At 41.8% G+C, this 22,642-nt stretch overlaps 1 protein-coding gene across 3 annotated transcripts in view; it reads right to left on the bottom strand.

The window, feature by feature from the left end:
* LOC140186645 (uridine-cytidine kinase-like 1) overlaps positions 1-13,455 on the bottom strand; it is a 129,524-nt gene extending 116,069 nt beyond the window's left edge. For 2 of the 3 annotated variants that reach the window (XM_072241054.1, XM_072241046.1), the window contains exon 1: positions 13,335-13,455. In XM_072241054.1, the coding sequence (XP_072097155.1) occupies positions 13,335-13,408 (74 nt within the window). In that variant the 5' untranslated portion in view covers positions 13,409-13,455. The remainder of the gene's footprint in view (positions 1-13,334) is intronic. The other variant, XM_072241074.1, reaches the window with a different exon arrangement.
* Positions 13,456-22,642: the final 9,187 nt, after the last annotated feature.

The raw sequence follows: 22,642 nt of genomic DNA, 5'->3' as shown, positions 1-22,642 counted from the left end.
AAAGGGGATACGAGAGGATCATGGGACAGGAGGTCCGGGAAGAAAGACAAGGTGGGGGGAAACCCAGAGGATGGGCAAGGGGTATATTCAGAGGGACAGAGGGAGAAAAAGGAGAGTGAGAGAAAGAATGCGTGTATAAAAGTAAGTAACAGATGGGGTACGAGGGGGAGGTGGGGCATTAGCGGAAGTTAGAGAAGTCGATGTTCATGCCTCCAACCTAATGGTATGAACATCGACTTCTCTAACTTCCGCTAATGCCCCACCTCCCCCTCGTACCCCATCCGTTATTTATTTTTATACACGCATTCTTTCTCTCACTCTCCTTTTTCTCCCTCTGTCCCTCTGACTATACCCCTTGCCCATCCTCTGGTTCCCCTCCCTCCGTCTTTCTCCACGGACCTCCTGTCCCATGATCCTCTCATATCCCCTTTGCCAATCACCTGTCCAGCTCTTGGCTCCATCCCTCCCACTCCTGTCTTCTCCTATCATTTTGGATCTCTCCCTCCCCCTCCCACTTTCAAATCTCTTACTAACTCTTCCTTCAGTTAGTCCTGACGAAGGGTCTTGGCCTGAAACGTCGACTGTACCTCTTCGTAGAGATGCTGCCTGGCCTGCTGCGTTCACCAGCAACTTTGATGTGTGTCGCTTGAATTTCCAGCATCTGCAGAATTCCTCGTGTTTGTGAACATCAGGAGGAGCAGGTTAGCTGCCAAGGGTTGTGTGCCCAGTAAACTGCGCCTTTTTGGGGCCGACTCTCTGGGCGCAGAGCTCAGAAAAAGTGACGCAACAGACTTCTAACATTGTAAATCAGTGAGTCATTTCTTATGTCTCCCCTCTCAATGTGAAATGTTGGTACCTCTTTTTCCCCTTATTAGGGAGAGAGAGAGCCTGTGGTATGTCGAATTACTGGGTGAATGGGTAGCTTTTGGGGTACAGTAAGTCTGTGTCTTTATTGATGCTTTGCTGCATGCTTGAGTGCTCGGTGGAGGATGCTAATGCTTTTTTACTGGTGGAGGGGTCATTGACTTGCTCCTGCTTGTGCGTGGGAGTTAACTGTCATTCATTCTTTAGGACAATGTTCTCATAGTTACCTGCAAAGAAAAAGAATTTCAGGATGTATATTGTATACATTTCTCTGACATTAAATGTACCTTCTGAAACCTATTCTGTTGCTAATTGGGCTCTCCCTTTGATGCACAAGTTTTAATTTCTGTAAGCAGGTCCACTGAGGACAATATAGCTTAATTACTGCAAATATATATCTGGGAAAAAAAAATGAAGATGAGCATTGCCGAAACGAAGAATCCTTTGTAAATTCTTCTCACTTCACTCTACTCCAAGGCAAAAATTCAAATCGCTAAACCCACACATATGGGAATCCCTACAGCATTTGGTGACCCTGTGATCTCCATCTCAGAGTCTGACGTCAGAACATCTTTCAATAGAGTGAAACTTCGCAAGGCATCAGGCCCTGTTGGCGTACCTGACGAGGCTCTGATAATCTGTGCCAATCAACTGGTGGAAATGTTTAAGGATACCTTTAATCCCTCACTACTGCAGTCGGAAGTTCGCACCTGCTTCAAAAGGACGACAATCATACCAGTGCTCAGGAAGTGCCGGGTAAGCTGCCTCAATACTATCGCTCAGTAGCACTTACATCTACTGTGATTAAGTGTTTTGAGAGGTTAGTTATGGCTAGATTCGACTCCTGCTCAAGCAAGGACCTGGACCCACTGCAATTCGTCCATTGCCACAATAGGTCTACAGTGGATGCAATCTCACTGGCTCTCCACTGCACCTTGGATCACCTGGACGATAGTAAAGCCTACATCAGGCTGCTGTTTATTGATTACAGATCAGCGTTCAACATAATCATAGCCTCAGTTCTAATCAACAAGCTCCAAAACCTGGGCTTTTGTACCTCCCTCTGCATCTGAATCCTTGAATTCCTTCCTGGGAGACAACAGCCTGTGTGTATCAAAAGTAACATCTTCTCCTCACTGACAATCAACACCGGCTCACCTCAAGCACGTGTGCTTAGCCCACTGCTCTACTCTCTCTACATGTGGCTAGGCACAGCTCAAAAGCCATCCATAAATTTGCCGACAACACAACTATTGCTGGTAAAATTTCAGATGGTAACAAGATGTACGTAAGTGAGAAATGGTATACACACACACAACCAAAACTTTTGCACAGGAAGGTAGTAATTTTTTGTATTACACTGTAGTGCTGCCACAAAAAAATTCAAATATGTCATTGTATATTTAATATTTCAGTAATATGAGTTATTTTGTAAATATGTTGCTGATTAAGCATTGTTTAAATAATACATTACAGGTTATATATAAAAAAGAAAAGTCAATTGCCTACCACATGATAAATGCGTGCTTTGCTACAAAGTTAGACTCGCATCTCGTGAGCTCCCATCTTTTTCTTCAAATTAATTTTGTTGTTTGCAGTTACAAAACATAACAGTGGCGATGATGTACTTTTAAAAAGAACCCGAAACAACTGGCAACCAGCTGAAATGCAGTGCAGCATGTGTTCTTCAGAAGGGAAGACATAATTGAGTTTGAAAAAAAAGCAGAAAATGGAGGAATTCATGGGATCATAAGCAGTGAGTACTGGGTGATAATAATCATTTTAAAAAGTAAAAACAACTGGTTACATCAGAAAAATAGACTTGATTGCTCAGTGGATAATTGGCTCATGTATACTTAGCCAATTAAACAGTATTTTGAAGTAAATGGAATAGCCAAAGAGAAACAAGTAGCAATTCTGCTGAGTACGTTGGGTTGAAAGGCATACAGTTTGCTTCAAAGTTTAACTTGCTTCAAGCAAAACAACAACAATGAATTTTGTTGATATTTTGAAAGTAATGTAGGAACATGTAGAACCAAAGTCATTGTTGATTGCAGAACGTTTTAGGTTTCATAAGCAGAATCAAAAAGAAGGGGAGACCATTTCAGCTTACGTGGCTGAACTGAACAGATTGTCTGAGCACTGTCAGTTCGGTAAAGCGCATAATGATGCACAAACAGATAGTTTAGTTTGTGGAATCTTACAAGGAAGCATTCCAATACAGTTCCTAGCTAAAGCATAACTTACATTTAAAAGAGCAGTTGAAATAACTGTATCTATGGAAACTGCAGACAGGAACACAATTGAGTTGCAGTCAGGAATGAAATTAAGCATGAACAAAGTTGCAACATCTAAACAGAAACAGGCCCGGCTGAACAAATTGTGTTACTGTTGTGGCAGGGGCTCACATACACCAGACAAATAGAGCTTTAAAGGTGAGACAAGCAGAAAATGCAACAAAGTAGGATACATACAAAGGGCATGTCAAGCAAACAAACAGAAATGGACTTCACTGAAAGACATAGATAAAATGTTAAATTACAGTTTCAAAAGGAGCATTAATCCTCATACTGTGGAAGAAAAATCCAATAATGATTAAAGTGACATGGCACTGGCTAGTCTTGAGAATTACAATGTGAGATCTAACAAGAGACAAGCAATATGGCTTAAACCATACTGAAATGAGCAACAAATTATTTAACATGGAATTGAACAGTGGGTCACCTGTTTCTGTGATTACACCAAATGAGTTTGAGTGGCATTTCAAAGATACTAAACTGAAGCCTGTAGATATCCAACTAAGAACTTATACTAGAGAATGTCACTCCTTTGGGAATGACATTCGTAACGGTGAAATACAACAACCAACAAGCCACATTGAGCTTGTACGTGGTAAAAACAGGAGGTCCAGCATTGTGGGGATGTGAGTGGCTGAGACAACTACAGCTTGATTGCAGATCCATCCACAAATTCCAAGCTGCATCCCCTGTTATACCGTTACTATAAGTGAACTAAGAAAGGTACTGAATGATGCCACAACCATCGCCATGCTGTACACCATGAATTGTTGCCGAAAATCAAGAGTCAGGTTTGTCATCACCGGTGTGTGTCGTGAAATTTTATAACTCAGCAGCAGCAGTTCAATGCAATACATAATATAGAAGAAAAAAAACAAAATAATAATAATGATAAATAAGTAAATCAATTATAGTATATGTATATTGAATAGATTAAAATTTGTGCAAAAATCAGAAAAATATTTAAAAAGTGAGGTAGTGTTCAAGGGTTCAATGTCCATTTAGGAATTGGATGGCAGAGGGAAAGAAACTGTTCCTGAATCACTGAGTGTGTGCCTTAAGGCTTCTGTACCTCCCACCTGATGGTAACAGTGAGAAAAGGGCATGCCCTGGGTGCCGGAGGTCCTTAATAATGGACGCTGCCTTTCCGAGGCACTGGTCCTTGAAGATGTCCTGGGAACTTTGTAGGCCAGTACCCAAGATGGAGCTGACTGGATTTACAACCTTCTGCAGCTTCTTTTGGTCCTGTGCAGTAGCCCCTCCATACCAGACAGTGATGCAGCCTGTCAGAATGCTCCCCACGGTACATCTATAGAAGTTTTTGAGTGTATTTGTTGACATATCAAATCTCTTCAAATGCCCAATGAAGTACAGTCGCTGCCTTGCCTTCTTTATAACTGCATCGATATGTTGGGACCAGGTTGGATCCTCAGAAATCTTGACAACCAGGAACCTGAAACTGCTCACTCTCTCCATTTCTGATCTCTCTGTGAGGATTGGTATGTGTTCCTGAAGCCACAATCAGCTCTTCTGTCTTACTGACGTTGAGTGCCAGGTTGTTGCTGCGGCACCATTCCACTAGTTGGCATATCTCACAATGGTTGTATCATCAGCAAATTTATAGATGGTATTTGAGCTATGCCTAGCCACACAGTCATGTGTATATAGACAGTACAGCAGTGAGCTAAGCACACATCCCTGAGGTGCACCAGTGTTGATCTGCAGCGAGGAGGAGATGTTATCAACAATCCGCACAAATTGTGGCCTTCCGGTTAGGAAGTCGAGGATCCAATTGCAGAAAGAGGTACAGAGGCCCAGGTACTGCAACTTCTCAATCAGGATTGTGGGAACGATGGTATTAAATGCTGAGCTATAGTTGATGAACAGTATCCTAACATAGCTGTTTGAGTTGTCCAGGTGGTCTAAAGCCATGTGAAGAGCCATTGAGATTGCATCTGCCATTGACCTACTGTGGTGATAGGCAAATTTCAATGGGTCCAGGTTCTTGCTGAGGCAGAAGTTCAGTCTAGTCATGACCAACCTCTCAAAGCATTTCATCACTGTAGATGTGAGTGCTACCGGGCAACAGTCATTAAGGCAGCTCACATTATTCTTCTTCAGCACTACTATAATTGTTGTCTTTTGAAGCAAGTGGGAACTTCCACCTGCAGCAGTGAGAGATTGAAAATGTCCATGAATACTCCCGCCAGTTGGTTGGCACAGGTTTTCAAAGCCTTACCAGGTACTCCAACTGGACCTTTCGCACTGCGAGGGTTCACTCGCTTTAAAGACAGCTTAACATCGGCCTCTGAGTCAGAAATCACAGGGTCATCAGCCACAGCAGGGATCTTCACAGCTGTAGTTGTGTCCTCCCTTTCAAAGCGGGATAGAAGGCGTTGAGTTCATCTGGTAGTGAAGTATCACTGCCACTCACGCTATTGGGTTTCACTTTGTCGGAAGTAATGTCTTGCAAACCCTGCCAGAGTTCTTGTACATCCGTTGTCATCTCCAACCTCGTTCAAATTTGTCTCCTCGCCCTTGAAATGGCCCTCCACAAATCATACATGGTTTTCTGGTATAGGTCTGGGTTGCCAGATTTGAATGCAACAGATCTAGTCTTCAACAGACTACGTAACTCCTGGTTCATCCACGGCTTTTGGTTTGGGAATGTACAGTAAGCCTTTGTAGGCACACACTCATCCACACAGGTTTTAATGAAGTCGGTAACAACTGCAGCATACTCATCCGGGTTCCAAGACAAATCTCTGAATACAGTCCAGTCCACTGATTCAAAGCAGTCCTGTAGGCATTCCTGTGCTTCCCTTGTCAATACCTTCTTGGTCCTCACTGCTGGTGCTGCAGTCTTCCGTCTCCGTCTATACTCGGGGAGTAGAAGTACAGCCAGGTGATCAGACTTCCTGAAGTGAGGGCGTGGAATAACATGGTAGGCATTCTTGATGGTGGTGTAGCAATGGTCCAGTGTGTTGTTTCCTCTAGTATTGCAAATGATAGGCACAGAGATGTCAGGGGTAAGTTCTTTTACGCAGAGGGTGGTGAGTGCGTGGAATGGGCTGCCAGCGACGGTGGTGGAGGTGGATACGATAACATCTTTTAAGAGACTCCTGGATAAGTAGATGGAGTTTAAAAAAATAGAGGGCTATGGGTAACCCGAGGTAATTTCTAAAGTAAGTACATGTTCGGTAGAGCATCATGGGCCAAAGGGCCTCTATTGTGCTGTAGGTTTTCTATGTTTCTATGATCTGTTTATAGTAATTGCTTAATGATTTTTTTCAGAGTGGCCTGGTTAAAATCCACCAAAATGATGGTGAAGGTGTTAGGGTATGCTGTTTCATGCATGTTGATCCCATTGCTCAGATCATCAAAAGCCTGATTGACGTTGGCCTGAGGTGGAATATATACTGCTATGAAAATGATCCCGGGTATCTCCTGCGGTAGGTAGAAAGGACGGCACTTAACTGCTAAATATTCCAGGTCTGGTGTGCAGAATTGGGACAGCACTGATATATTTGTGCATCAAGAAGAGTTGATCATGAGGCATACTCCTCCACTTTTGCTTTTAAGAGGCTCTATAGATCTATGCTGACGGTGTATAGTAAACCCGATCTAAATCGCTGCATCCAGTACAGAAGGGGTTAACCAGGATTCTGTGAAACAAAGGACACACACGGTCCTAATGTCCCTCTGATTCAGCTCCCTAGCTCTGAGATCATCGATTTTATTCACCAGAGACGGCACGTTCACCGGCAAGATAATCGGTATAGGGAGTTTAAAACCCCGTTGCCTTAATTGCACTTCTATCTCTGACCTGCAGCCACGAGGATGCATCCTTCTACAATCAGTATTGTTTCCGTCAGTTGTAAGCAGTGATAGTTCGTTTAAGCGCATTAAGACATCTTTGATGACTGTACTGACCTTGGAAGCCGTTGTGCTTTTTAGCTGTATCAGGCTGAAACGAGAATATTTAATCGTATCCATTGACAGTACTGATGCCCCTAAGCACCCCAGAAGTACAAAGTGGACAAACATGTGCTGGTACCAATCTTTGTGCCTCTAGTTGGAAAGCAAGTTGGACCAAGAAAAGACCATGTCACTCAAAGGAATTGTGGAAGGGCCAAAAGCAGTTTTTGTAGGCAACATATCTGAGAAAGCCTTTGAGTCTCAGAGTCAGAATCAGGCAGTCACTTGTGAAATGTGGCTTGGTTTTAAGCAGGAAGAAAGTTCAAGATGCTTCAGGAAAGTTGCAATCTAGTCCATGTGCATTAAGGTTATTAGAACTTCAAGTGGGAGACAAAAAGCTTCATGTAACAATAAATGCAAAGACGAAAGCCCAGCTGGATGAATGCAAGGCCAAAGAGAAATGAGTCAATGGAAATACAAAAACAGAGGTTTTCTCAGATGATGCTGTACGTGAGGAAACCACGAGGAGTGAGCAGATCGTAAGGGAGCAATAGAAGGATTAATAAGAGAATACTCCACTGAACTAAATACACTTTCCCAAGATCAAGATGCATAACCTAGAACGAAGAAAATGGAAAAGAAAGAGGAGGACGACATAGATGTTATGAAAATGTAATGGGATAAATGAGTCTTAATTTCGAGAAATTAGCAAATTCAAAGGTTCAAGGATCATCAAAGCATGTATCCATATACAACTCTGAATCTCATCTTCTCCAGACAGCCACAAAACAAAGAAAGAACATGAAAATCGTTCAAAGAGAACGATCAGAAGAAAGGCAGTCGGTGCTGAACTCTTGCTTGGTGTCCACATTTGCCTTATTGTCTCAGTCTTCCTCAACACTTTAATCAGTGATTAATGGACACTTTAACCAGCCAAATGAAGTTGAACATCGGCTCGCTCCCTATCTCAAAGTTTCTTCACATCCAGGTGCTCACTTGCTTCCCGGAATCTTCTCGGAGACAGTAAAGTGCTGGATGACAGCTGGGAAGGTGAGAAGACAGCTGAAACATCTCAACCCAAGCAAGGCTGCAGGACCGGATGGTGTCGGTACCAGGGTGCTCAAAGCCTGTGCCCCCCAGCTATGTGGAGTACTTTGCCAGGTCTTCAATCTGAGCCTGAGGTCCAGAGGGCGCCTGTGCTGTGGGAGACGTCCTGCCTCGTCCCTGTGCCGAAGACGCCACGCCCCAGCGGCCTCAATGACTACAGACCGGTGGCATTGACCTCCCACATCATGAAGACCCTGGAGAGATTTGTTCTGGAGCTGCTCCGGCCTATGGTCAGGCCACACTTAGATCCCCTCCAGTTCGCCTACCAGCCCCAACTAGGAGTTGAGGATGCCATCGTCTACCTGCTGAACCGTGTCTACGCCCACCTGGACAAGCCAGCAAGCACTGTGAGGGTCATGTTTTTTGACTTCTCCAGTGTGTTCAACACCATTCGCCCTGCTCTACTGGGGGAGAAGCTGACAGCGATGCAGGTGGATGCTTTCCTGATTCTTGATTACCTGACTAGTAAACCACAGTACATGTGCTTGCAACACTGTGGGTCCGACAGAGTGATCAGCAGCACTGGGGCTCCACGGAGGACTGTCTTGACTCCCTTTCTCTTCACCATTTACACCTCGGAATTCAACTACTACACAGAATCTTGTCATCTTCAGAAGTTTTCTGATGACTCCGCCATAGTTGGATGCATCAGCAAGGGAGATGAGGCTGAGTACAGGGCTACGGTAGGAAACTTTGTCACATGATGTCAGCAGAATTATCTGCAGCTTAATGTGAAAAAGACTAAGGAGCTGGTGGTAGATCTGAGGAGAGCTAAGGCACCAGTGACCCCTGTTTCCATCCACGGGGTCAGTGTGTACATGGTGGAGGATTACAAATACCTGGGGATACGTATTGACAATAAACTGGACTGGTCAAAGAACACTGAGGCTGCCTACAAGAAGGGACAGAGCCGTCTCTATTTCCTGAGGAGACTGAGGTCCTTTAACATCTGTCGGACGATGCTGAGGATGTTCTACGAGTCTGTGGTGGCCAGTGCGATCATGTTTGCTGTTCTGTGCTGGGGCAACAGGCTGAAGGTAGCAGACACCAACAGAATCAACAAACCCATTCGTAAGGCCAGTGATGTTGTGAGGATGGAACTGGACTCTCTGATGGTGGTGTCTGAAAAGAGGATGCTGTCCAAGTTGCATGCCATCTTGGACAATATCTCCCATCCACTACATAATGTACTGGGTGGACACAGGAGTACATTCAGCCAGAGACTCATTCCACCGAGATGCAACACAGAGCGTCACAGGAGGTCATTCCTGCCTGTGGCCATCAAACTTAACAACTCCTCCCTTGGAGGGTCAGACACCCTGAGCCAATAGGCTGGTCCTGGACTTATTTCCTGGTATAATTTACATATTACTATTTAACTATTTATGGTTTTATTACTATTTAATTATCTATGGTGCAACTGTAATGAAAACCAATTTCCCCTGGGATCAATGAAGTATGACTATGACTATGATCACTCAAACAATCTCAAACCTGTAAATCGCAGACTCTGACAGTCCAAGAAACACATTTAAGGTAAAGAAAAAACAAGCATAAAAGAAGGAGAAAAGACATTTTTGTGATCTATCTGGAAGATGACGAACAAGTGAGCATTGTGCACTGGCGCCATCTTGTTCTGATTCAGAGATTCTCACAAGAAACTAGTAGAAGAAAAAGGATGGCAAGAAGACGAGAAGAACTTAAAAAGGAGAGAAGTGATAAACAGAACAAGTGTGAGTGATAGAGAATGGTGTGAAAGAGAGAAGGAATACAAGAAGGAAAAATAAAGGGATCGAGAGCGGGATAAAGAGAAAGAAGCCAGGATGGGCAGAGAAGCAAGGATCAAAGAAAAAAAAACAGAGAAAACTGAGAAAAGGAGAGAACTGAGAGAAGGTATCCAGAGCTGTCAGAACCATTTCCTGCCGTCTCAGAGTCAACTCCTACAACCAGAACATAGGATTGTTTCACAGCCACAAGTCTACCTGCCAAGCAGAGTGATCCCCCTTGTCAAGGAAGATATTAATCACACAAGAATATGAAAGCCTTCACAGCGATTAAATCTTTAGGCCTGAATGGGACAATTCAAAATTTACTGTGTCATGGATGCCTGTATATTAGTTGTATTATACAGGACGCTGTGTATGCAAGCTGAGGTGCTTTCTGTATTGAGTTGGAGTTAATAGCTATGCAGGAAGGAGTGTACAGTATTACATATTTCAGTAATATTTGAGTTATCTTGTAAATATATTGTTGATTAAGCATCCTTTGTTTGTTTAAATAATTATGGTCTATATGCAAAAGTAAGTGAATTGCATATGGCATGATGCTACCACCTGAAAAGTGCGCGCCTCGCTTAACGCAAATACAAAGTTAGACTCGCTCTCTTGTGAACCCTTGTTCTTTTTCAATACAATTTTCTGTTTTGGAGCTACAAAACATATGAATGATGATAAACCTGATTCTGATATGTGTCTCTATAGTGGACAGTCGGTGGAAAGGGGGCAGGGAGAGGAGAATCATGGTTGAGAAAAGGGGGAGGGGGGAGGGAGTGAGAAACATTCTGTGTGATCAATAAACCAATTGCTTGGAATCAAATGACCTTACCTGGTGTCTCAGGGCTGGGTGTGTCTGCACCTGTGTCACACCCTGCCTGGCACTCCTTCTCTACCACCTGTCCCACACTCTACGCATGGCGCTCTACCCTTCGTTATACCCACCATCCTATGCTCCTGCCAGATTGACAAACTGGCTCTCCGCTCCCTGATGACAAATACAATGCTGTGCATATATACACACTGTGTATATTATACATATACCCCTGAGACGTTTGCACAGCACTGTTGATCAGCTGGTTGAGTGATGTCACAGAAGCAACCATGCACTCAACAGCAGTATGAACAAGGAAATGATTGTGGACTTTAGAAAGGGAAGTTGAGGGAACACACTCCAGTCCTCATCAAGGATTCAGAAATGGGATGGATGAGCATTTTCACATTCCAAGGTGTCAGCATCTCTAAGGATCTATCCTGGGCCCAATATATTGATGCAATTACAAAGAAGGTAGCTATATTTCATTAGAGTTTGAGGAGACCATGAGACAGTCTCATATGTATCAGTGAAACTTTAGACAATGGGGTTATGTTAATTGGTCTGCATCAAACCAGGCAACTAAGGGCAAATTTATTTGCATTATTGTAACAAAGTTTAAGGAAGCTTATACACCATACTGATTTTGTCACTAAACACATCACACATGGTCACAGGCATTACTGATCCATCAATAGTTGGGACACTTGGGTATTCAGAGAGTTAGCCCTCACAATACTAACCTTAGGTGTCTGTGCTCTCTGCCTTCAGAAGCTTTTAGATCATCTGAGTGAATGAGTTTGTCCCAGCTGAGATGTTTGAACTTTCGGATGTGTCTTATCAATTACAACATGTTTCCATTGCAAATATGTACTTCAAAGGAAACACTTGTCATACACAAAGTATTGAAGTGTGTGATGTCATTTTAGGTTTTGAAATTGTATTGATCTCCTAGTATTAGCATTGTCATCAATAGTATAAAATTTAGATATACTTTTAATTTGGGAGAGGGTCTCCAACAGAATGCCTGCTTGTCGAGTGGAATAAAGATTTTCAAATCCACCAACTTCTCCAGTGACTTAGTCAGTCACAATAGACCTCAAAAAAACCCTGTATTCTGAAATATATTTCTCTTTGTAGTTGAGGATTTTCCCTCATCTGACATCAGCTGCTATCCAGTATCAATAAAATGCATCTGTGATAGCCAGTCAAATGTATCGCCATCAAGTTAGTTGAGTAACCAATCACATTAAAGAATGCTCACAGGCATAAACCCAGGAAGTAAAAACACAAGTTTCTAGACTGACCTTGTAAGCAAAATATGAATTAAAAGTTGAAACCTACAAAGATGGAAACTGAAGTGTAAGCAAATGAAAAAAAAAATGGAGTTTAAATCTTTTAAAATCATAGAATTCTTTTTATTAATGAAGGAACAACAATCCTCTTGAAGTTAAATATTTTGGGACTAGATAAATTGTTTATTAGCAGATCTGCATTAACATTGTTTTAGAAACTCAGATACTAACATTAAAGAAACCGACTTGCAGGTTTCCTTCTTAAGCAGCAGACTAGCATATTCTTATGAATTCACCTGATCCCTGTTATGTTAGAGTGACCTGTACAATCAAGCTCTTTAAGAAGAGCAGTTACTCACAGGGAATAGCTTTTGGACGTTTGAAGCTGTATGCATGTAAGTTTCTTCTATTCCAACATTGAATCCCGATGGCCTTAGTCTCCACAAATTCCAAGACTTTATAATTACCTCCTTAGAACATCTTACTGCATTAAAGGCAGATTTATTCCAAGATAAGTAAACCTTTGCATTCAAGATCCACAAGCAAAATCCAGAAGGGTGAACTTCCATTCAATGAATAGCCCATTCTCCTAACTTATTTTCTTAGTTTTACAATTTTCATGCATTTTGTTGTCTCAGTTGAGTATGTAACCATGACAATGTGTATCCTTCCAGACGGTTTAGACAATGAACATACGTTTCATTGCTTTGAATACTACACATTATTTTCCTAGTCCCAAACTGAAGATATGAGAACAGTTCCCGTGTAACCAGACAGCAAACTATAAATAATTCTCCACTGATGATATACATTTAGTAGTTTAACACTGAGTCTTTCTGCCACTTTAAGCAGCTGCAACAAACCACCTGTCAAAAGGATAAAATTAACCAACAGGAGAGAAAACGACTTCCTTCCCAATCCCCAAAAGGGCAATAGCAAATTACAGCAGAGGTTCAGAGGGCGAGCAGCTGTCGTGAAAACCAGAAACTCCCGCAAACTTTTATTCATATAAAGCTCAACGTTGCAACTTTAATGAGTCAACACCAGATGGGATAAGTAACAGTTCAGAAAGTAGCACAGCCAGGTTTAACGGTAGTGTTGCAAACATTCGTGTGAAGGAAAAAAATGTGTCAGGATTACAATCTGGAAGGGCAAGCCCTGCCCCGAGCTTCCGGGGCTTTTTTATACCAGCTGATTGAAACGTCCAGGATCAGCCTGTGCTGCCGGAAGGAGGACCATAACAGAAACGGCCTCGGAGATTGCTTACCTGCGGGACTTGGCGGCTACCATTTCAGCACCTTGGGCATCCTTAGTAAAACTCCCCAGCTCAGTCTCTGCCATTGTTCTTTCCTGCACTGGGGAAGTCAAGCGCGCTGGGTTGTGTAGTTCAGCGAACGGGAGGAGCCTGTAACACAGCCCAGCACCAGAAGTGAAGAAGACTACAATACCCTAAAGCCTCGGCGCTTGCTAGACGCTTAGTTGAAATAGTAACGCTAAAGTGAACATCCCAGCAACTGTGAGAAGCTCCACCTCCCCATCAGCTTTTCAAATATTAAACAATCCACTGCATCTATCAAACCCCCAACGACACCCGGAGATCCCGATCAGAGTACGGAGAAGAAAAAAAAATGCGGTGGTCCATTATTAGAAAACGAACTATTACATTTCATGTCCGGCAGTCAGTGCCTGAAACTATTTGTAGTAAAATTGCAAGCCGACTGGCAGTACAATTTCAGCCTCATATTTAAATGGTGCAGCAGTTTCAAATTACTAGCACAACTATCGTTAATTTTGCCAGAACATAAATGTGCTACTAATTCCTGAGCTGTTTGCGTCTGTATGTATTTTTTTCTGATCTGTGTACAGATATGGGTGGCACATGCTGGTACACCCTGTGTATGGGGAAATTGCCAAGCTTCAAACTCGAGGAGGAGATTTGAGGTACTGGGACCACGACCAACTGGAGAAACAATGGGTGAAACAGAAATTGCTGTCGACTGTGACAGTTACGAAGGCTCGAGTTTACTGTCAAAACAATAGCAAGTCAAATGAAACTTTCGCGATTGTTGGATGAAAGACAAATGAGATGGAGTAAATTCAAGCAGGTGATGGCTGCCTGGTTAAATATGGTTCTCAGAGGCAGAATAATTCAACTGGTTATGTTTAGTGTTATCTTATGCATACCGTCACATAACAAATGATACAAGCAAAAAAAACCCCCATAAAACACGACCAGAGCACAGGACTATTCCCTACCTTTGTATGTGCAGTATTTTTGCCTGTCTCACTTTTAACAACTAATCAATGGCTTGAAGTTTCTATATTCGCATGTCGATAAATATATACCGTGTATACATTTACAAAGAGTGAAAAGTGGGAGCAGGTGCAAATTGTATGGCCTCTTGAGCTGTTCCAACGCTCAATGCACATTTGTTTAGCATTAAGAAAACCACCCAGTCGGCAAAATTATGCTCTGTACGTTATTTACAAGAGCAAACATCTGGATTATTTCTTTGCCCTATCCCCATGAGGAAGAGGCAACAAATGGGAAGAGAACAACAGGAATTCTGCAGATGCTGGAAATTCAAGCAACACACATCAACGTTGCTGGTGAACGCAGCAGGCCAGGCAGCATCTGTAGGAAGAGGTGCAGTCGACGTTTCAGGCTGAGACCCTTCGTAAATGGGAAGAGATGTGTTTTTCTCCCAAGGTGACTGGACTCCACAAAATGAAGGTCATAAATCGTTCTGCATGTAACTCAGGCAACCAACAGAATGTCACTGGCAAATGGTAAGGTTTGTGTCCATGCAGGCTATTTGCATAATCTAACTGAGAGGCATAATGGTCCTTCTGAGGGTTATTTGTTAAAATAAAGATAAATCAAAATTGTAAATAAAACAGAGATTTATGAACTTGGGACTTTCTCCAGTGTCTCCTGAGATTACTGATTATGGAAGGCTTCAAGCATGCAGAGACACTCTACTGCGGGCCAGGGTCCTCACCTCATCTGTGAGGAGAGTTCCATATAGAAACTAGCACAAACTCTGGAGTCACCAGCTTCAGTTTAGCAGCTGTTGAAAGTGCCCAAGGACTATAGGATACATATTCCTTTTGATTCTAAATAGATCACCTAAGAAATAAATATCGAATAGGAACTTCCTTTCAACTGCTTCATGGATTTCAGAACAAAGTTACTATCAATACATAAAAGCATAGAGTGTGCACATTTTCAGCTCTTATATTTACTGGGGAGCAACAAAGGAAACCATAAAAGTAAATAACTTGCACACAATTTTAAGTTACATTCCAACATTCTAATTATCAGTGCCAATTGAGTGGTCCAAAATTAACAATGCTTGAAGTTTTATTGGATTGCTTATTAGTTATACTTTAACTTGAGTATGGTTGTAAGTAAGATGTAACTAGACTTTAGAAGACCACAGACAGAATGGTTAGAGGCATGTTATGGGTACACTGGGTTTGGAAAATTAACTCAGAGAAGCATAAAATGAAACATTTTAGTTGGAAGGATGAGAAGGGATCATTTGATTTTAAATGAAAGAGCTTTAAAGGGAGTGTTGGAACAAAGAGACCTTGGGTTATTGTACAAAAATTGTTGAGATTGGGTTGCACATGGAAACCTTAATAGAGTACAAGAGTGAAAAGGCTATACTAAACCTTTACAAAGTCCTGCCAAAGGATCAGCTGGAATCATTCTTTTTCAGAGACTGGGAAGGTGATCAAAGAGAGTGTAAAAGAAAGTTAGCATGAATATAGATTTCTTCTTCTGGTAATTTTTTCCCTTCCCCTCCCTTCTTCTATTTCCCACTCTGACCTTCTACCTCTTCTCCCCTACATATCACTTCCCCCTTGGGCACCTCATCCTTCGATTTTCCCTTTGGTGCACTCACTTCTCCTATCAAATTCCTTCTTCTGCAGCTCTTTGCCTTTCCCACACACTTGGCTTCACCCATCACCTTCCAGCTGGCCTCCTTCCCCTCCACCCCCACACTTTTTTTTTTATTCTGCCATCTGCCCCCTTCTATTTCAGTCCCAAAGAAAAGTCTTGACACAAAATGTCAACTGTTTATTCATTTCCATAGATGTTGCCTGACCTGCTGAGTTCCTCCAGCATTTTGTGTGTGGTCCATTAGTTAACATTTTCTTTCAAGCAGAAAAGATTACAGAGAATTCTTTAGAAGGATTTAAAATCAGTTCCTAGCAGAAATGGTGAGAGCAGCAGTGTGGGTCCAGGAGAAGTAGGGAGCCAGTAGCATAGAACACATGAAGGGTGTGGCAGTAGGAGGACAGACTCAGGTGAGGAAGTAGTAGATCCAACCTTGGTGGAAGGGCAAATCAGTTTAGATTAGGCAAGCACAGAGGACTGATGAGGAGGACCAGGTGGAATGAGTTCTTCGGGCCTGTGCAGGGCACAGGGGAGAATTGGGCTCCAAGGTTTTTAGAGCACCTGAATTGGTTAATTGCTGTTTAATGACAGTTGCTAATCATTTAGAGCTCCTGGTGTTTTTCCTCAAGCAACTCGCTATTTGTAATGCAGTCTTCTGGTGCTTTCTGTTTAAGCTTGTTAAGTTTATTTTTATAGGTTCCAGGATTCCATGTTAATTGTATTATTTAAGGGGATGCCTGATTAGTATTAATTGCAGGGTCTTATTTTTGAGAATGTTACTTCTGTCGATGTTGCTTGGCTGAGCTACCAATGTTCTTTTGGAATTATTATGAATAAACCCTCATTGCCATCTCTACGTCAGAGTCTATCTTTCCTCTGCACTTGAGTTCCAATATTGCTAGTACACACTGCGACACCAGGCAGGTCAAACAGTGTGAGCTAAGCACATTGACGATGATGGTTTCCCTTGGGAGTTGAGCCAGCGCTATTCTATCAAACTACTCTAACAAACCTCTGCAGATACACTGTTGAAAGTGTCCTGACTAGAAGCATCATGGCCTGGTATGGCAATTCAGTGCACAGAAACCCAAAAGGCCCTGGAGAGCAGTAGACACAGCTTATCCATCATGGGTGCAGTTCTCCCTGCCAATGCCAGCATCTACAAGAAGGACTGCCTCAAGAAGGTGGCATCTATCTGTAAGGATGCCCACCACCCACTATCCAGGTTATGCCTTCTTCTCACTGCTACCCTGAAGTGTCGAAGCCTGAAGTCCTACACCATAGCTACTGCTACTTGCCTACAATCATCAGTATTTCATTGTACTGTAATTTACCATACTAGAGTACATGAGAATGAACTCAATTTGAACTTGATCTTGATAAGAAGAGATGGAGAACAATGGTTGTGAGGGATTTGGATGTTGGGAATTAAAGTAATAATTGCAGTTTTGTTCAGGAAATCTGAAAGGCTCACCTTCTGAATCACCCTAGGCAGGCTTCTTCCTCTTGCTGTGCCTTTTTACTACGTCTTCTTTCTAGTTGTTCTAGATATGGACATCAAACGGTTAAAAACAACCATCCCGAAACGGATGAATGGACAATGACACGATCTAACCAATAAAGCCCATACACAAAAGACGTGTGGGGGAAATGGCCACATAAATTTCTTGGGGTTTGGCCCATGATGGATTATGATAGAATGAAAATGAATTTGGAACTAAGGATTAGTGTTAATCAGGAATGCCCATTAGCATATGCATGTCAGATAATGAAGTTGAGTAATTGAAGTATTGCACAGTAGTTCATGTGAATGTGTGCTTGAATATAAATTTGGACATTTCTTTGTGACAGTACTGTATATAAAAGTTTCTGCAGTTTGTCTTTAGCATCAGTCACATTTTTAGTCTTGTCTTGTGAGTTGTTATTTTCTCCAAGTACGTAAACCAAATCTTAAAACAGGATTTTGAACTACAGACTAAAAATTTAAGTTGTAATTGCAGGCATTTTTATGTCTTAACTATTATAAGAAATTTGAATATGTTGGAGCTTTGGTCTGAGTGAGATTGTTTGAATGTATGTCTGTATATCTGTTGCCTTCCAGCATTCCTGTGTGTTCAAGCCTTAAATTTTGAAGCATTTCCTCAAGGTGCATGCATTTGTATTTCATGCTGCCTTGTGTTTGGCTCTGGAAAGCTGTATTCTTTCTGAAGTATGTAACTGCTCTGTATATTATGAAATGTTGCAAATTTGGAGCTACATGCCAAAAATAACAGTTTAATAGGTTTTAACTGGAAGACTTGAAGACAGAGGTAATTTAATAAATGGTCACCCATGGAATAAGGAGTTAGAGCTACAATGGAGCCTTCAGGTTAAACACATTGATGAAGTGAATTTCTAAATCAATGGAGCTTTAAAAATTGTTTCCTAATTTGGTTCCAACAAGAACTGGCTTTTCTTTCATTTCAATTGATGGCACTGTTTATTTTAATCCAATCATACATTTAAGTACAATTTTAATTTGGTTTCTGCATGGCTGAGAGCTAGTTTTGAGGATTAGCTCTTTACACACACAGGCTTTGTTGGGTAGGAAGGAACTACAAGTTAGATTCATATAGAGTATTAGTTATGGTTTTATTTATTTTGATTTTGGGTCCTGCAGACTGATATTGTGTAAATTTCTAAAAGACAAAGGACAGTGTTGAGTAATAGTTTATTGTATGATCAGACTCACAGTACATTGCCTGAATTCCCAGCAGTATTAATGTGCAGAGAAGTTAACCCTTTCCTCCTGCAAGTCTTTCATTCTGCATACCAGAGAATGGAGTTTTAACTTGGGAAACTGGGATAAACACTTGACAAAATACTTACCTGACTAGCAATAGGTATTGTTTCTAGTTAAATAATGGGAAAAGAACAAATTCACTATATATTAAGAAAGAATGCCCACCACGCTCCACAGAACAACACTGACATCCTGAAAACAGAACATACCAAGCAACAAGGCAATGACAGCAAAGCAAGCCTTGTTCTTCCCTGCTACCTGCCCACCCATCCACACACATATACAGTCTACCAACATAGGGTCAGGCCATCTTCAGACTCCAACAAAATCTGATTCACACACACTGGGCCTGTGACTTCCCCAGCAAATCCATTCACAGAAATTCGCAGACTCGGGTCTCTAACTATTGGGACTCGACTTTTGGTCTTCCGATTGACCTTCAGACTTCGATCAGGACTTCTAATTGGCATTTAGGCTTTGATCTGGACTTCCAATCAACCTTTAGGCTTCAGTCATCAGTATCTACCCAGGATTCCCCAATGTCGATGAATGGGGAACCTGGATAAGGACTTGAACTTCAGGCATCAATGACAGGACCCGAACACCAGGCCTTGAACTCTGGTCACACCAATTCGCGTACTAAGGAGTCACTGGCCCCCGTACATCCTGACCACACAGAAATCTGATCCTGGAACACACCGAGGACTTGCTGATCTGGTGGGGGGGGGGGGGGTTGCGGGGTGCACCTTCCCTTGTCCTCACTGGTCTGCCTGTCTAACACCCAACCACATACATGTCACTGTCTTTCGAATGCATAATGGAGGCTTAGACACAGGCCTATCCTCTAATACCCCCACATCATAGAATTCACATCAAAGAGGTGAGGAAAACTTCTTCAAAGTGGGCATACCTTGAAGAGATTTTTCAGCGTAATATCTAGCTGGAGGCACAAGAAGCAGCAGATGCTGGAATCTAGGGCAACACACAGAAAGCTGAATCAGACCAGTCCAGATGAAGGGTGTTGACCCAAAATGCCGACTGCACATTTCCCTCCATAGATGCTGCCTAACCTGCTGAGTGCCTCCATTTCTTTGTTTGACACAGAAACTCAATGGATAATGATACTCAACCTTATAAGGATGACTACTACATAGGTGTGATTCCCCTGCATTATAAAAAGGGACTTCAGTAGAAAACAGGACAATTTACAAACTGAGATCATTAGTGAGGATATCATAATAGGTACAATAAACATACCCATAAAAGTACAGTTTTAGAGTTTGAAGGAGGACATCACTCGCAAGGTATAATTTGAGGGAAACGGCTGTAGCCTATCTTCACCCTATATGCAATGCAAGAGGCATTTGCAATTATGAGATTATTCCAGTCAAAAGCTGTCACACCAGGAAAATAATATGCAATTCCTTCCAGAAATTTATTCTGTCACGGAGGAATACTGTGTACTTTAAATAATAACACTGTGATTTTGTCCTATTGCTTCCTTCAAAGATTCCTGCTGCTGTCTATAAGGAGTTTGTACGTACTCCCCTCGACAGCTTGGATTTCCTCCAGGTGCTCTGGTTTCCTCCCACATTACAAAGGTGTACAGGTTTGTACGTGAATTGGTCACAGGGAATAATTGGACGGCAAGGTCTCGTTGGATCGGAAGGGTTGTATCTCTAAATTAAGACAAATGCCATTCATAACATACACCAATGAGAAGAGAAGCTTGTTAACGTTGACAAAAATCTAGGAAAGGCTAATTTTACTACATTACTTCCCTTCCCAGAATATTTAATGCATATCATTTCAGAGACAGCCCTCAGGATCAAAGTTGGGACTGTGGAAATCATTGGGTTAAAAACAAACACCTAGAACAGAAGAATGGGCTGTATTTTCAGTTTAAATTAATAATTTCATTTTATCATATAGAAGGATGTTTAATATTCTGTGAATTTCTCTGAGAATGTTGAGAAACATGGGATCCATACCGAAGGAATTGAATCTCTAGGATTGATTAATTATGGGGTGAACTTGTCCCACAGGAGATTAGAGAAAATACTGTTATAATTTTCTTTCAGTTTTACGAGGCAGCAGCCATCGATTAGGAAGTAAGATTGCTTTAGTAAGACTCAAGGTCTCAAGAGGCCTAGTTTATAGGGAAGCACTACAGTCATTATAAGATAAGAAACAACGGGTCCACTTTAATTCATGTCTAATAGTATCCAAGGCCTCAAGCACAGGCAGAAAAGCTGGTTGTTACTATAGTAATATGAAATAACTCGAGACCTCGTCAACACCATAACGTAACTATGTGATGGGACATGCAAATGTGGGGAGTGAGGCCTTTGAATGAACTTACAAGAACAATCAAGTCTATGCATCTCTGTTGCTGATCACATACCAATATCTAGAATGGTAATAATTATCAAAATGGAAAATGGATATGATACTATAGCAACCAATAGTCCATCTACCTTACTTGACACCCCAAGATGTAAAATTTTGCACTTGCTGCGATTGAATTCATCTGTCAATGCTCTGCCCAAATTTCCATCTCATCTATATCCTGCTGTAGTCTTAGATAATCTTCCTTGTTATCTAACATTTAGTCTTGCCCACAAAATTTACAATTATATCTCCACCATTCACAGCAAGCTCATTAATATAGATCATAAAAAAGGCTCCTTGCACTGATCTTTGTGGTGTGTCACTGAGTATGAACTTAGAAATAAAACCTTCCACCACTACCGTCTGTTTCCTATCACTGAGCCAATATTGTATCCAATTTGCCAACTCACTTTGAATCCATATCCCTTCACTTTCTGGATTAGTTTATCACGTGAGACTTTGTTGAATGTAATACTGAGGTCCATGTAGACAACATCTTTCCTGCTTTAATCTATCTTCTTAATTACCTCCTTAAAACTACTCAAATAGAATTTACCCCACCCCCATACATACCCAAATTGACTATCCCTGGTTGGTCCCCCCTTTCCCAGCGACTAATCAGAAAGAGTCTGATTTGTCAGAAATGGGCTTTGTAATATGGTGTGGGATGGGGGGGGGGGGGGGGGGGAGTAATCACGTCCCTTACAATTTTCTCCAATCTTCCTACCACCAATGAAAAGCACACCAGCTAGTAGTTACCTGGTTTATCTCTGCTCCCCTTCTTAGATAAAGTAACATTAGCTATCCTCCAGTTTTCCAGCACCCCACCTGTAGCTAATTATATGTGCAAAAATCTGTCAGGGTCCCCAGCAACTCTTCTCTTGCTTCCCATAGTACCATAATATAGATCTTCTCAGGCCCTGGAAAATTATCAACACATATGTGCCCCTTGACATCAGACACTTTCTTCTTCTTAATACCGACTTCTCAAAATTATCCATGAACACTATCCTCCATACCCTTCTCCTTGGTAAATACAGATGAAAAATATCCATTTAGGGCCTTGTCCACATTGCCTGACCCTACACATGGTCTAACCCTATGGACCCAAAAGAGTCCCACTCTTTCCCTTGCTCCCTTCTTGTTCCCAATATAATTATTGAATGTCCAGCGTATTCACATAATCTTAATTCCAAAGATATTTCCTGACTTATCCTTCTATTTTTTTTCTTATTACTCTGCTGCGAACTTTGTATTCTTCCTTTATTTCCAGTTGCCTAAATCTGCCATATTCTTTTTTTCTTGTGTGATCAAACCTTCAATATCCTTTCATCATTCAAGTTTTCCTAATCTTGCCATCTGTTCCTTTTTAGCCTTGTCAGAACATATTGGCCCTGAACTAACTCTCTTTGAAAGGACTCTCACTTGTCGGTTATTGTTTTACTCACTGCACCCAATCTACTTTCATCAGTGGGTCCTCTTGCTCTAATGAAAT

This window comes from Mobula birostris, chromosome 2 (assembly GCF_030028105.1).
Source record: "Mobula birostris isolate sMobBir1 chromosome 2, sMobBir1.hap1, whole genome shotgun sequence".
Taxonomy (NCBI): Eukaryota; Metazoa; Chordata; class Chondrichthyes; order Myliobatiformes; family Myliobatidae; genus Mobula; species Mobula birostris.
The sequence above is the reverse complement of the archived record's forward strand: the minus strand, read 5'-3'. Positions and strand labels throughout refer to the sequence as shown.